The sequence below is a fragment of the Schistocerca piceifrons genome, chromosome 5, assembly GCF_021461385.2.
Source record: "Schistocerca piceifrons isolate TAMUIC-IGC-003096 chromosome 5, iqSchPice1.1, whole genome shotgun sequence".
Taxonomy (NCBI): domain Eukaryota; kingdom Metazoa; phylum Arthropoda; class Insecta; order Orthoptera; family Acrididae; genus Schistocerca; species Schistocerca piceifrons.
The window spans coordinates 507,738,283-507,755,074 of NC_060142.1; the positions used below are offsets into that span (position 1 = coordinate 507,738,283).

The following is a 16,792-nucleotide window of genomic DNA, read 5'->3' on the forward strand; positions in this document are numbered from 1 at the left end:
AATCAAAAAATTTCTTATTCCTCATCCTCCTCCTCCTCCTCCTCCTCCTCCTCACTGTTTTCCCACAGGTTCCACTCTTTTGATTCTCTGTCTGCACTTGACAGAATCTTGTGCCTGGTCTGACTCAATGCCCACTATCTTGAGGTCAACATGAGAGGTAGCTAGCTGACACTGCCTCAGTCTTGGCCTCCCAAAAGGTCGCTTGCGATCAACTTTCAAAAAAAAAAAAAAATTAACAATTTGCAATTGTATCTTGGTCTGTTTGAAGCATATGTCCATACCACTGTAGACAACTTTTCCTCATCTTTGCAACATATCGGACACTCCATACTGTTTGTGTATTTTGTCATTAGTCACATAATCATCAAGTGTCAGACCAGCTGTCCACTGATGCATTTTGGTGCCCATTACAGCATGTTGTTGCCCTGCTTTTCTTGTTGAAGACCAAAATTCTGCACTGTACAAGGCAAATGGGTGGACTGCAGAGCAGTGTGTTTTGACTTGAGTCAGTCCAGGATCTTCTCATCATAAAGCACATCAGTCATTGTCTGCCATTGAAGCCGAAGCGTTGATAACAAAGATTGTGATTTCAGAAATTGAGCCAAGATTTTTGAGCCAAGATACTTGAAGCTGTTTCTCTTTGGCAGATCTATACCATAGATCCTGATTGTGCCCATTTTATTTGCCTCTGTTGGCAGGTATTTAAGTTTCTTTATAATGAGCCACAGACCAGATTGTTCAAAGCAGTTTTTCCATGCTTAAACTTTTTGTTGAAGGATTTTCTTGTCTTTAGTAGCCAGTATAACATCATCAGCATACAGTAGGGTCCAAGGTGCTAATTTCTGAAGATCTCTAGTTATCGTGTCCATTGTTACGATGGACAGAAGGGGAGAAAGAGCTGGTCCTTGATGGACACCCACAGAAACAGGAAAGTAAGCTGGTGCTCCAACAGTAGAATGAACTTGATTTACAGGATTATGGTAGAGCACCTGGACCCATCCAGTCAGTTCATCAGGTACTTCATCCTCTCAGAGGGCAAACCATGCAGGACACCTTGGTAATCAGTCAGGAAAATGAACTGACTTTTCGTAGACTTCTCACAGTGTTTCTCAATAAGTGAGTGAGTTCCATAAATAGCATTGGTGATCTCACAACCTTTTACAAAGCAACATTTCAAGGACTGGTGGTAATACTGACAACCTTGCATATTCTGCTGTGCTTTAAGATCTTCATTGTAGATGATAGGAGGCATACAGGTCAGTAGCTGGAACATTTAAGCAGACTCACCTCCTGTTTCCAAATTGGGATCATACTGCTAAGTGCCCCCAGGCATGTATATTCTTCTCTTCAATGATCTTGTTGAGGAAACTGTCAGACATTTAGCTGCCTCCCAGAACCTTGCAATCAACAGTTCTGCTGGTAGGCCAGTCGCCTTTCCTATGGCTCTAAAACTTTAGGCTTAGTGACTGACAGGATGAATTCTTGAATGGGTGCCAACTATTGTACTGGGGAGTGTGGGAACTCTTCATTGAAGACTGCCTCGAAATGGCAATGCTGGTGCTTTGCTGCCATCTTTCAGTCAACAGTAAGTTTACCTTCTTCATCACCGATGCCACAGAAATTCTGTATGTCTGTAGTATGCTGATGCCACTCCTTTAAAAGGCAACAGGTATATTGCTTACCAGGTGGTGTGCCAGACCTTTCATAAATCTTGCTGTAATGAGCTGATTTTGCTGCTGCAACTGCCTTCTTTGCATCACAGTAGATATTTCAGTTTTGTTTTTGAAGCAAGGAACTAGTGACAGTACTTTTTTTCTGCTCTCACTTTGTTCTTAAGATCCCCTGAAAAAAACCATGTCTGATGATTTATTTGAGGTCTTCCAGCTTTGATATATGTATTTGTTCACAGGTGACTGCTTGAATAGTTTCCTTTAATACACCTCACAGTGTTTCAGTGTCAGTATGGGGTGGAGAAGGGATATTTGAGATGATATCTTTCTCTCTTTCCTTGAACCACCACCATTTTATCCGTGCTGGGCCACACCGTTCTTCCTTCTTTAGAATATTGCTGCACGTTTGTAATGCAATTGGGCAGTGTAGGGAATGGCCTTTGCATCTATTACCAGCTTTTGATCATGTTTTCACACTAGAAGCAAGTCAAACTTCTGCCACTGTAGTATGTCCAAAGATGGGGGGCACACTTCTTGAAAAATATGTTCGTGGTAACTAGATTGTGAGTTTCCACAAAAACTAGTATTCTCTTACATGTTATTAATTACACTTGCACCATTCCTTTTGAGTACTAGTGCATGATTTTTTTTTTTTCCAAAAAATATATCGCAGCAACTACTTTGTGCTGTGAGAATTATTTAGATGACATGATTGTCACAAGAGCATCTGAATAACTTGCATGCTGTATTTAGCCAACTGCAGGGTATTGACAGAAAATGTAACCTGAAAAAAAGGCATTTGTTTTTTTAATAGGATGTTACATAAAAAGGAATGGTCCATAGCAAACTAGTAATCAAAACCATAGAAAAAGAACCTAACAGCAACTGAAACACTGCCACACCTGCAGGATCTGACAGTGTGACAAATCTTTTTGTGTAAAATAAATTTTGTTGAATTTAGGTAGGTTAGTTTAGCTAAGCTAAAAAATTAATGACAGCTCAAAGAAACTGCTCCCACCCAAACTGAAAATAAAGCTGTGGCTGTAGTTTTTACCACAATGAAATTCCATTCCTATTTATATGGAACAAAACTCATTTAGACACTGAATAAAAACTACTACTACAAGAATGTTTCAGGCAAAAGTAAATATTTTGGAAAAAAACTAGGTTCCAACAGAACCTAAGTTGGCTCTTAATTTTCAAGTCTGATTTTTTTGTGTTACCCTCTAGTTTGGTTACATAGGATTAAAAAATGAGTTGTGTGTTATTTGGGCTCCATAAGAGACAAGAAAGCTATGCCCCTATGCCTTTTTATCAGGGGAAAAAATCTACTTTAGTTTTATCTAAAAAAGTATTACACTGATGTACTTAATTTCAACTTAATAATTAAATCTATTGTATTAAATTTAACAGTTTAATATACACTCCTGGAAATGGAAAAAAGAACACATTGACACCGGTGTGTCAGACCCACCATACTTGCTCCGGACACTGCGAGAGGGCTGTACAAGCAATGATCACACGCACGGCACAGCGGACACACCAGGAACCGCGGTGTTGGCCGTCGAATGGCGCTAGCTGCGCAGCATTTGTGCACCGCCGCCGTCAGTGTCAGTCAGTTTGCCGTGGCATACGGAGCTCCATCGCAGTCTTTAACACTGGTAGCATGCCGCGACAGCGTGGACGTGAACCGTATGTGCAGTTGACGGACTTTGAGCGAGGGCGTATAGTGGGCATGCGGGAGGCCGGGTGGACGTACCGCCGAATTGCGCCACAATCAGGAATGCATACGATCGAGGCACTCAGGGCCAACACCCGGCATCATGGTGTGGGGAGCGATCTCCTACACTGGCCGTACACCACTGGTGATTGTCGAGGGGACACTGAATAGTGCACGGTACATCCAAACCGTCATCGAACCCATCGTTCTACCATTCCTAGACCGGCAAGGGAACTTGCTGTTGCAACAGGACAATGCAAGTCCGCATGTATCCCGTGCCACCCAATTTGCTCTAGAAGGTGTAAGTCAACTACCCTGGCCAGCAAGATCTCCGGATCTGTCCCCCATTGAGCATGTTTGGGACTGGATGAAACGTCGTCTCACGCGGTCTGCACGTCCAGCACGAACGCTGGTCCAACTGAGGTGCCAGGTGGAAATGGCATGGCAAGCCGTTCCACAGGACTACATCCAGCATCTCTACGATCGTCTCCATGGGAGAATAGCAGCCTGCATTGCTGCGAAAGGTGGATATACACTGTACTAGTGCCTATATTGTGCATGCTCTGTTGCCTGTGTCTATGTTCCTGTGGTTCTGTCAGTGTGATCATGTGATGTATCTGACCCCAGGAATGTGTCAATAAAGTTTCCCCTTCCTGGGACAATGAATTCACGGTGTTCTTATTTCAATTTCCAGGAGTGTATAATACTACTATGTAAAATGTCAGTGGAGAAAAAATGATGAGAAAATATTTTTTTTTTCTTTACTAATCTGTACTGTTCAATGAATCTCCTTTTTAGGCCCTGAAAATTTAGATGATATTTGAGTACAACCTGAAGCACATACTGCTTCTGATAAACAATTTTTTGTAGTCCTTCATGACTGGTTGATGTCTCTTTTTGTGAAGGAACTGTCTCAAGAAACTTGTCACTTTAGTCAAACATGGTAAAAAAAAACTACTATTGTTTAGCTAGAAACAAACTGTTTTACTCCATTATTGATAATTTCAGAGATTTCAGTATTTCCCTCTTGTACTCTTTTTAATATTTACATCAGATGGTTCCACCCCATAATCCAGTGCATTGACCACTTTCATTGGAATAGGATCAAAGACTGCAAAAGCAATAGATTTAGGAGACAGGTACTAGTAACACCTTTTCAAGTTTCATATCAGTGCACACTGTGCTGCAGAGTGAAAAATTCATTTTGGAAACATCTTTACAGATTTGGTAAAGCTACACAAGTTATATCACAATTGGTAAGCTGACATTAATATAGCTTTGAAAGAACACTGAAATTCATACGCTGTAAGTTGGGTACAGCACGGTACACAACTATTTCAAGTAATAAACCATGTTTTGCCTAAGGCAAAGATCCCGAGTTCTAGTCTCGATCCAGCACACAGTTTTAACCTGCCAGAAAGTTTCATATCAGCTCACATTCCACTGCAGAGTGGAAATTTCATTCTGGACTTTTGAGAATGGTTTTATGCATAATGGCTGCAAGGTAAATACAAGAGGTTTCTTTCTAAAATATTCTGAAACAAAACATCTCTAATAGTTACTATAATTGATGCTGTTGCATCCAAAATTAATGCTTTAATAATGGATTGAAGGCCCTATTCAGTGAGTGTGTCATACACAGATGAAGCATGCCCTTCTCCAGCAGTCGCATTTCACAATATATGCACACCAGGAAGTTTATCAGTATCAAAATTCAAAAGAATCTCAAGTGTTTTTAACACATCATTACCAATTAATCCTCTTCTTCTTCAACTCTAAGAGTTCATTGTGAACATTGGCATCTTCAAAAATTCTCTGCCAATCTATCCATCTTTCCATCTTCTGCAGCCCATTTTCTGCAGGTCCTTCATAACTCCATCTATCCACCAGATTCTCAGTCGACTCGGTCATCTTTAACCCCCTGGGTTTCCATCTAACATTCTTTTATTTACTTCCTTATCACTCATTTATGCCACATTCTCCACCCATCTTAATCAGGCTGATTAGACTATTCTTCCAATGTGTGGATTTTTGATGTCATTGACCAATTTTCCAAGGCATATGTAAGTACTGGTCTTATAAGTGTTTTATAATTGTTAATTTGGTGACACACGTTAAGAGCCATGAGTAAAATATTTTTTTAATATAAAATAGGCTCTGGTAGCTGCTATTAATCTGTTTAATTTCATAAGATGGGTCATTTGAGGGGACAACTGTCAATCTCAGACATTTAACTGCTCAACTCTCTCAAAAATATAATTGCCCAATGTTTCTAAGAGTGGCACATTCTCGTTGCATGCATTCCCTACAGCAGTTTATTTTGTTTTCTGTCAGTTGATATTTTGTCCCACATTCCTGATGGCTTGCTCAAGTGTGATTTGTTCAATTTTGATAAATGTCTCCTCCACCCCCTTCCTTGTTCTTGTGACTATATCTATGTCATCAGCATAATCTGAATATCTGCTCTGATTTACAAAACACCATTTTTGTGTCCCTCATGACCTCCTCCAAGCCAACATTAAACAGGAAACATGCCAGCACATCTCCTTGCTTTACACCATCATATATATCTAGTGGATCAGACAGTGTTCCTCCCATTCTTATACTACTCTGTAGCTTATTCATGGTCATTCTTGTAAGCCTTAACAATTTTTCAGGATTTCCTAGCTCGGTCAAGGCACAGCACAGTTGCTCTCTATCTATGCTATCATACATTGATTTGTAATTTATGAAAAGGTGGTGTGTGTCAATCACAAATTCAATTGTCTTTTCTAAAATTTGCCTTAGGCTGAAAATCCGATCTGATTTACTTGTGATAAATCCACACTGGTATGCATTAATTTCTTTCCAAACAATTGGAGGATACAGTCAAAGAGTATGTTGGGGAATACTTGGGATATAAAATTTAGCAGCCGATCTCCTTTCTTGTATATATGGCATATAATTCCTGCTCTCCATTGCTGGAGCTTTGTCTTCTTACCCCATACTGAAATTACCAATTTTAGGAGAATTTGTTCTGACTGACTGCCACCTTGCTTGAACAGTTCTGCTGGAATATTTTCTGTGCCTCGTGACCTATTGCTCGTCAGTTACTTCAAAGCAATTCTCATCTCTTCCAAAATTCACAGGGCAGTATTTTTGTCCAAGTCATTTAATCCTTGTACATGCAAGAGATCTCTTAGTATCACTCTTAGAGTTGAGGAGTTTATAAAAACGTTGGCAACCATATGTCTCACATCTCTGTCACGCTACATACAGTTTTATCAGCTTTATCCTTTATCAAGCTAGTTTTTTTTCCCCACTGTAGGGTGTGTGAGCAGCTATTACCTGCCTATAAAACTTTCGCATCTCATTCTGATTTCTCTGTCCTACTTCTTTCTTTATGATCTTCCACCATTGCTCTTGTACAGCTTGATTGTAAAGCTCTTCTTCATGCCATGTTATTTTTATCAAACCAGAGAGATCTTATGCACATTGCTTCAGTTTCTTGTGTTTTCATTTGCCAATATCGCCTCTGCATTCTTCATCATTTACCATTGATTCTCAATGTTGTCAAACTCTTCAGCTCTTCTAAGGATCAGTGATATCTATTCTTGGTATTGCCTTCTAACTGCAGATGATTTTAGAACTGCCACATTATATTTCTGTTTGTTGGTTTGGATTCCTTTAGAGGTACTGGAGATTCTAGCCTTCACTTGTGCCCATATCAAACAGTGATGAATCTCAATTTGGGGCTCCTGAGGATCCTCACATCCAAGAGGTCCAACTAGGGTTTTGCATAAATCAACACAAAATCAATCTGGTTAACAATGATCCTATTTGGTGACTTAAGTGTTCCTTGTGGTTTGCAAAAGTGCCCTCATTAGTAAACAATAGTTTATCTTACTAGAGAACCCTTTGACAGCATTTCAAACAACAATGCTGTTGATGTAGGTAAATATTGAATGGGTAATATTTAGGTCTGTGAACAATACATAGGATAATTGTTTGACTGATAACAACTTCTCTTTGAATTTGACCAGAACTGATGTGTAGATCCATTCTAGCAACTTCAGGAATCACTGCTTCTCTAGCATTGATTATTTGCAGTTCTGCATTGAGTGTTTTCTTGCAGGAAAACTTGTATTTAAGAAATTGGTGTGTGTTAGACAACATCTGTTCTATGTAAAATTCTGCTACTCTTGAAATACGTTGGTGACATTCACTGCAAATTAATAAAATGTTTTTAAATTATTTATAAGAAAAATGAATTGGAGACGAGTTGGACAAGCTTCCGGCCAAGTGGATGTTATTCCAGAATTCCAAGTGATATGAAAAAAAGATGACATTATAAAAGATGTATAAGCTATACAGAAACACATAGCTGAATACCACAATACATGTATAATAATGATCCTTCATTAAACATTATAAAGATTGTACAGTGCACAATATTTTCAGAGAATCTGTAGAAAACAAATTAAATATAAATGTCAATTTAAACAATGCCTCCAGTTTCTAGAAAATGGACTTTTACATGTGATCTATGTAATTTGTTACGCTAGTACTTGATTTTCCTTTTTTTACCAGCTATCCAACCAAGCTTTGCCTGCATTTTTCTAGCAATGTTCTTACATCAGATGAGCAATGCCATTATCCTTGGGCACTGTCACTGTCTGCTGAATAGTGACTGATGAAACGTGCTGACGGATCGTTAACAGTCACCCATCGTGGCATCCAGAAATATGGTATCAGGTGTGACTGATTTGGAAACTGCATCTCAAACTGTTTCCTGGAATAATTAATCATATGGTAAAAACATTTCTTACTTTCAGGTCTTCAAAGACTTTTTCAGTTGAATATTTATTTATTAACACTAAACAAAGAAAGTGAGAGACTACAAAATGAATTGGCCCAAATTACTGGTTATGCTGCAAGTGAGCTAGGGCAAGACTCATCAGCAGTCTTACATAAATAAGTTTTTAGAAATCTTGTGTAGAAGGTAAGTATTATATGTATCTAATTATTGTGTTAATGGTGATCCCAAATGAGATGAAATTCATTCTGTTTTCAGCTAAACTCCAAATTTTGGGACAAAAGCTGTCAATAAAGTTTTTGTAAAAATTTGCTGTAACTGATTATTCTTTATTCAAAGCCACAAAGAGTCTTATTATTAATTACCATAATCAGGTTGTTCATTTCTGAATAATAATTTATTTTCTTCATTTTATCAACCTCAAAAATAACACATGCAGTAATATAATAATGTATGGAAAATTCTAGTTGAGAATTATTTACGAATAAAGGCGATGACACACTGAAGGGCAGAAGCACTGCATCTTTAATATGTACACAAACAACAGGTACAGAGACTGGCTAGCTTTAGGAATGCACTTCCTTTTTCAAATTAGTAAGAAAACATCCATGAATGTGCGGGCACACCTGTCTCCCGACATTGTGCTCAGTCGAATGGGCACGATGTAGGGAGACGTGTGTGTGTGTGTGTGTGTGTGTGTGTGTGTGTGTGTGTAGCAATCAAACATTTGTGGAAATTTCATCTCTGTTATTCAAAATTTATTCTGTTTCTACTGCTGCCTCTTGCTTTTTGTGTGACTTATTCTTTAGGCTGGCTAGCAAACTGGACTCACATTCAGAAAAGGAAAATGGTTCAAATCCACATTTGGCAATCCAGGTTTACATTTTCCATCCCTAAATCAATCCAGGCAAATACTGGGCTGGTTCCTTTGAAATGGGGTGGCTGATTTCCTTCCCCATCCTTGAAACATTCTGAGCTTGTGCTCAATCTCTAATGACCTCTATGTCAATGAGATGTCAAACCATAATCCTCCTTCCTTCCCCTATGTGGTCATTAGTAACCTACCCTAATTCATATTGTTATTCCATCCCAGATTTTCCACTGTTTAATATTAATTAAAATTTTTAACTTGTGCATATAGACAAGAGAAAAGTGCAACTGCCTTGTCAAGCACATTACAAATTGTATGAATCACAACTAGTTCTGTGGAGGAAATAAATGTACTGAAAGAAAAAAGTAGGATCATTTGATGATACCAGTCAAGATGTAGTACATGACAGGAAAGTGCACACACTTTTCAAATTAAATCAGTTTTTACTGATTCCAGGAGTAGCCTTAGTGGTCTAAGTTTTAGTTATTTGGCCATTCCACTTATCATTCTGTATGAGATGAGTTCAATAAAAATTTAATTCAGCAGAATCTTCATGTTGTGAACCGTAATTCCATTTAGTATTGTTTTTAGAAACCTTACAAGCATTATTTTTTAAAGCACCAGATCGCACAAACTACTAATATCTAATGAAGACTTAAATCATTCTCTGTCAGTCTCATACCCAGAAAACTATGAACTTAACAACTGGCACACTTATTTACATCCTAACATGTCAAAACCTTTTTGTTTTTGCATTACTTACATTCTTTTTAAAAATTACTCTAGTGAGCCTCTCTTTGAATAGGCATGCACACATTTATACAAAATATCACACTATAATGAAAATACTATACTATAATGAAAATTGATATGTAGGCATAAACTGTGTAATGCATAAGAGTATACTGTAACTGGAATGGGATATTAATCATGCAATTGAATGACAATTACATCAAAATAATTTATGCCATTTAAACTACCAGTTCCAAAATTTTGGAAAATATCTGAACTTGCGGTGAGCACAACTATCAGCACAATCAATAGAAAAACACAAAAATATATCTTAGCACTCCCATTTTCCATAACCTAATGCTTCTTCATCAAGGAGGAAAGAAAAATTGGTTTGGGTCAGTGGAGGAGGTTGTGAACAGGCAAGTAACACAGAACCCAGATGAAGAATGAGCCTTCATCTTTGTCTCCATCCACTTCTCTTTAATCAGGTTTCTGAGTGGACTCCTTCAAATCAATTCATCTTTCCTCTCAGAAGAAAGTCCATAAGATAAGTCCTTGCCGACACATATTCTGCATTAAACAATTTCCACAATGAGTTTTCCTTTTTATACAGAAAATTATCTGACCTGTAGTAATATGCTTCCTTTGTAGGTGGTGTGCAGTGGGGATACTTTTTGGATGCACCAGCCATCTCATTATCAGTCACTTGAGATTCCACAATGTCCTGTATCACACTGAAGAGGGACTTCTTCTTTGATGTAACACCATCACTTTAACATAAAGAGACATGTGTTAAAAAAAATCATTAACAAAATCTTTCAGTCAAGAACAAATCTCTCCCATCTGACAAGTGTTAGCTTCATTTCAGCTGGTCTACTGCACTTCAAATGTGTACTAGGACTTTTTCTTAGTTGAATCCCGATGTAAAAGCTGCAAAATATTTATATTAAATTCTCATAAATGTTTCTGAAAGATAAAAAAATCAATGATTTGGTAGTCAAATTCAAACTATTTGCAATAAATTGTTAATATTTGTGAAGAGCCTGTAAGAATGTATCATGTATTAGGAGAGAAAAAAAATTATCCAGACGGTTAAGGGAGGCAAAAATTTGTGATGGGTACTGGAATTTGATAGGAGGAAAAGGAAAAATACTAGACCATGGAATAGGGGCTGCATACAGGAATGAAAGAGAAACCCACTTGGTAGAATTTTGTGCACAGCTTAAGGTAATCATTGATTATACTTGATTAGGATCATGTAAGAAGTTTGTATATGTGGACGAGACTTGGAGACATTGGAAGGTTGATAATATGATGATAAGACAGAGATCTTGGAACCAGTTTTTAAAATGTAATATAGGATATCTATAGTTAAAGTTCCAGTTTCAAAATGCTGTAGAAAGAGAACCACAACTCAGAATGATATCAAATTTGAACAGCATATTATAGAGACAGGGGGTTATGTCATGGAACGAGAGAGAGAGAGAGAGAGAGAGAGAGAGAGAAGTTTGCATCTGATATGTTCAACATGACTGTCTCCATGAAGGATCGTGCACTGCTGGTAAAGTTCTTTTGCAGAACAGTGATGTGTGCCAGTAGCCCTGCAGAAGTTCTGGACAGTCAAGGATATGAAGAAGGCATTGGTCCAGTGTCTCTTAAGGGTCTGGGGAAAATGATTACGAAATTCGAAAAGACAGTTTCTTCTGCAGTGTAATGTGGTAGAGGGAGGAAAGTAATTGATCCAACATCTGCCAAAGATGTGGCCACAGTATTACAGGAGGGGTTGCGTGTTGATGTGCAAACATGCAGTGCATGGGGAACTGCCCAAATGTTAGAAATGCCTGTGACCACAGTGCATAAAATCCTATGAAACATTGTATGTTGCGAGCCATACAAACTCACCCATGTTCAGGAGCTGCTTCTGGCTGGCTTGCCAGCAAGACAAATGTTCATTCTGGAATTTTATGCATGCATGGAAGTAGACAATGAATAGCCATAGAATATTCTGTGGACAGGCAAAGCCCATTTCCATCTCCATAGTCATGTCAATATGCAGAATATGAGCAATGGAAAACCCATACATACATCACTTCATTCTGCCAAGTTTACTGTCTGGTTGGGGTTGACAGCATTGTCATAAGGCCATATTTTTTCCAGGAGATGAGTCCTGCAGTCTTGTTACCTGTACTGATACTGGCAAACACTATGAGAGTCTTTTGCACACCAATGTCATTTCAATCCTTCAGTGGCATGGATGTAAGGGTAGGACAATTTTTAGCAAGATGGCCATCCTCCACACATTCCACAGCCAGTCAAGCAGCTGCTGTAGAGGCGTTTTGGAAATGCTAGAATTATCAGACTTTGTTTCCCTACAGCCTAGCAGTCCACGATAACCTGATCTTAACCTGCGTGACTTCTGGCTGTGAGATTATCTGAAGGATGTTGTTTTCAGTGCTCCAATTATGAACGTAGCTGAATTGAAGGCACTTTGAGCAACGCATTTTGAACAAGACACCCAAGACACTCCGATCTGTGGTGGAACTTGCTGTTTCTCAATTTCAACTTGTGGCAGAAAACAGTGGACAAGATACTGAACATGTCTTTCACCAGACTCATGACAATTTTGCTTTGTATAAAGTTTTTGGCCACATGATAATTCAAAAGCAATTTCTCCAATCCAGTGTTGTATGACTTTCCTGTGGATGATGGGCTTACCCAACTAACAGTGCCACAACTATTGAATGTCAAACTTGTCCAGTCATGCACACTGAACAGTACAGATGGGGACATGTGCAACTCAAACCATAGCTGTCACATTACAATTCATCTGTCATTTGTAACTGACCCCATTTATGGTTCATTGGTTCACAGGTATTGCATCAGATAATGTTGTGGAAGTTGCACAATATTTCAACGAGACAGCTGCTCATCATCTTTAGATCTTTAGGTGCTTACTGACATGTAGCTGCAGTGACTCTACAATATACAGAGTGGAGAAACATTGTGTCACTAAATTTTAACCTTGCGTAGCTGATGCCAGTAGGGACCAAAATTACTAATGTTGTATAGGTCGACAGCACACCATTTTTAAACTGTGGAAACTTGGCGCCACGCACTCAGATTGGCCGTGGGATTGCTCTGTTGCCATTTTTCAGTTGACGGACAGCACTATGGTTGCTGGTACACACAAACAAACATCCCTCACCCCATCACTGGCCCAACTTAATACACACACATGTCGAATAGGTCTTATTGTTTGTCTCCACCTCACGTTACAGGCATTCACATGTAAGCTTTGCTTAGGAGCACACACACATCACCTGTGATTTAGTCATACAGTAAGCATCGCGGCACAGTAGTCGTTTGAAGAACAATGAGACATGGTTTTTGTTTATGAACTAGCTGACAGCAATGCGCATGACGCTCGGTGGTTGTATGAGGAACGGCACCGAGTAAGACACCACCCATTCTCACAAATGTTTACAGCAGTTCACTGGCAATTTGGCGAAACAGGCTTGTTAGCAGGATATCATGGTGATGCTGGAAGACCTCAAACATGACAGGATGCTGCATTTGAAGAAACTGTTCTCGAGCGCTTCGAGGAAGCACATAGGACAAGTGCTCAAGCGGTTGGACATGACATGGAGGTCACTCATCAGTTAGTCTGCGAGGTTTTGAGGGTTGATGGCCAGCATCCATTTAGTTTCCACCCTGTCCAAGACCTAAATCCTGTGGCGGACTACGGTGAGTGTTCATCGGAGGTGAGGGTATCATCTGGAGTGCCCCAGGGAAATGTGGTAGGTCCGCTGTTGTTTTCTATCTACATAAATGATCTTTTGGATAGGGTGAATAGCAATGTGCGGCTGTTTGCTGATGATGCTGTGGTGTACAGGAAGGTGTCGTCGTTGAGTGACTGTAGGAGGATACAAGATGACTTGGACAGGATTTGTGATTGGTGTAAAGAATGGCAGCTAACTCTAAATATAGATAAAAGTAAATTAATGCAGATGAATAGGAAAAAGAATCCTGTAATGTTTGAATACTCCATTAGTAGTGTACCACTTGACACAGTAATGTCGATTAAACATTTGGGCGTAACATTGCAGAGCAATATGAAGTGGGACAAGCATGTAATGGCAGTTGGGGGAAGGTGGATAGTCGTCTTCGGTTCATTGGTAGAATTTTGGGAAGATGTGGTTCATCTGTAAAGGAGACCGCTTATAAAACACTAATACTACCTATTCTTGAGTACTGCTTGAACGTTTGGGATGCCTATCAGGTTGGATTGAGGGAGGACATAGAAGCAATTCAGAGACAGGCTGCTAGATTTGTTACTGGTAGGTTTGATCATCGTGTGAGTGTTATGGAAATGCTTCAGGAACTCAGGTGGGAGTCTCTGGAGGAAAGGAGGTGTTCTTTTCATGAATCACTACTGAGGAAATTTAGAGAACCAGCATTTGAGACTGACTGCAGTACAATTTTACTGCCGCCAACTTATATTTCGCGGAAAGACCACAAAGATAAGATAAGAGAGATTAGGGCTCGTACAGAGGCACATAGGCAGTCACTTTTCCCTTGGTCTGTTTGGGAGTGGAACAGGGAGAGAGGATGCTAGTTGCGGTGCAAGGTGCCCTCCGCCACGCACCATATGGTGGATTGCAGAGTATGTATGTAGATGTAGATGTAGATTTAGAGCACAGGATAGGGTTTTGCCGGTGGTTTCTGCGACATGCTGCAAGAGATCCCAACTTCCCCGCCATTGTGTTGTTTACCGATGAGTGCACCTTCCATCGGGATGGCCTTTCCAACATTCGAAACGTTAATTACTCGGCAAGCAGAAATCCTCACATCACGTACATCCATGGACACCAGGAACGGTTTTCACTCAACATTTGGGCATAGTGGGTGACCATCTGATAGGGTCGGTCTGTCTACGTCCTTGAGTTACTGGGCCAAATTACCTTCACTTTTTGCAAGAAACTCTACTCGGCCTGCTGGAAGGTGTTCTCCTGCACATATGGCTACACATGTGGTTGCAGCATTATGGGGTGCCCACACATAACAGTCGTGCTGTGAGCAGATATTTAAATGAACTCTTCGAGGGCCAGGTAATTGGCAGAGGTGCTCATAGGACATGGACCCCGTGATCGCCAGACCTCACACCACCAGACCTTTTCCTGTGGGGATTCTTCAAGGTTCTAGTTCACCCCCCCGGATGCGAACTAGAAACAAAGAGGAATTAATGGATCGCATTCAACATGCCACCTATCACATCAGGGCAATGCCAGGAATCTTTGAAAGAGTTTGGCACAACACCGTTCAATGTTACCAAGCTTATGTCAGGTCAGAGCGTCGCGTGTTTGAGCACCTGCTTTAAGTAAACAATGTCTTAGTTACAATTTGTAAAAGACTTTCTGTACGTGAACTAACAGCTGTTGACAGGTTTGTTCCCGGTACGTCTTACCACTAAACAACAATGGATGTGTCGGGACCCCGGCAGATTCGCACCCCGGACCCTAGAGTGGAAGGATGGTGCGCTACCACCCAGCATGCGGGCTGACTTGGATACATTGTGATCTCTGGCAGGCAAAGCATTCGTGATCATGTGTCATCCAGAGCATCCAGCAACAGCGCAATCCCACGGCCAATCGGAGTGTGTGGTGCCAAGTTTCCATAGTTTAAAAATTGTGCATTGTCGACCTACACAACATCAGTAATTTTGGTTCCTACTGGCATCAGCTATCCAGGGTTAAAATTTCGTGACACAGTTTTTCCCCACCCTGTATACGCTGACTTCCTAGAAAAGTGCAGGTGCCAAGCGGTGGGGTAACATCATCATAGATGAATCACAGAGCACAGTGATGTCCAGTGCCTCCTGCTGCAGAAACGGGCCATGATCTTCGCATTCGCAACACGGGAAAAGCGCGGCCACAAACAGCGGCCCAGCACATGCCCAGGCAGTGTGTTGGTGCCCAGTTTAAGTGTACAGACTTTCTCTGTCTGTGTTGACTTGGATTCATTTGTCTGTGGCTGATAATGCCTTAGTACCACCAATTCTGGTTCCCATGCCTTGCTGAGTCAAAATCTCATATGACTTCGTCGACATTATCCGGCGCTATGCCTGTGAACCAATGAAGCAGTTAATACATTGGGAAAGTCTCAAACAGCATAACTCCATTTATGTTAAGAGCTTACAGTGCTATCCATTTGCCCGCCGCCCTGCCCAGTGTCTTCCCTGCACTCAAAGGGTGTCTCTGATGCCCCACACACACTGCCACTGTGTATACTGCTGTTGCTGATAGTGGATGGGTGACCAGTTCAGTTTCAAACAGACAAGGGAGAGACTGTCCAATTAATTAACTTAGAAACATACAGGCTCTTGGTCTGACCTGCATTGCAATGGCCACTGTACCAAGTTGTGTCTTATAGTAGATGGTGTTTTCCTTTGAAGGGACAACCCTCCATCTCTGCATGTTATGTTAAGATGCCTTTCCTGTTTCTGGTTTCCAGATAGTTGACAAAATATATTTATTTTCTCAATCAGCCCCTTTCAATATCTGTACTCCTTACCACAGTCATACAACCAGCTCTTTGAGAATACTTCCGATTGGGCAGAAAATTCCAGGTGCACATCTGACTTAAGCTGCTCTGATTCCTAAATTCTTTCACCCCTGCCCCATCCCTTTCACCACACATGAGAGGGTCAATGCCAAGTTGCAGCATTTTCATGACTTGATATTTTTTCTTCTATTATGTTGAGTCAGTGGACCACCCCTTTGGTGATGATTCAGAAACTACATGGCTCTGTGTGCCTTTGCAGTGATTTTAAACAGATAGCCAAAGTGCACTGTATCACGGATTCTTATCCAACTCTGCAGCTGAAGAAGTTGATGAAGCTGTCAGGGGGCCAGTATTTTTCATGCAACAACTTGTGCATTGGTTGCAGCTTCTCAAATTTTCTTTGTGCTCAATACCCCCTTTGGGCTTTAACAGTTTAATCTTGC

At 40.3% G+C, this 16,792-nt stretch overlaps 1 protein-coding gene across 2 annotated transcripts in view; it reads right to left on the reverse strand.

The window, feature by feature from the left end:
* LOC124798242 (asparagine synthetase [glutamine-hydrolyzing]) overlaps window positions 1–16,792 on the reverse strand; it is a 227,438-nt gene that overhangs the window by 16,027 nt on the left and 194,619 nt on the right. Inside the window, exons 10-11 of one of the 2 annotated variants that reach the window (XR_007016927.1) lie at window positions 10,415–10,558; window positions 7,957–8,161 (exon numbers count right to left, since the gene is read on the reverse strand). Coding sequence is in view for 1 of the 2 variants with exons in the window: in XM_047261559.1 (XP_047117515.1) it covers window positions 8,023–8,161; window positions 10,415–10,558 (283 nt within the window). In the remaining variant the exon portion in view is untranslated. The remainder of the gene's footprint in view (window positions 1–7,956; window positions 8,162–10,414; window positions 10,559–16,792) is intronic. The other variant, XM_047261559.1, reaches the window with a different exon arrangement.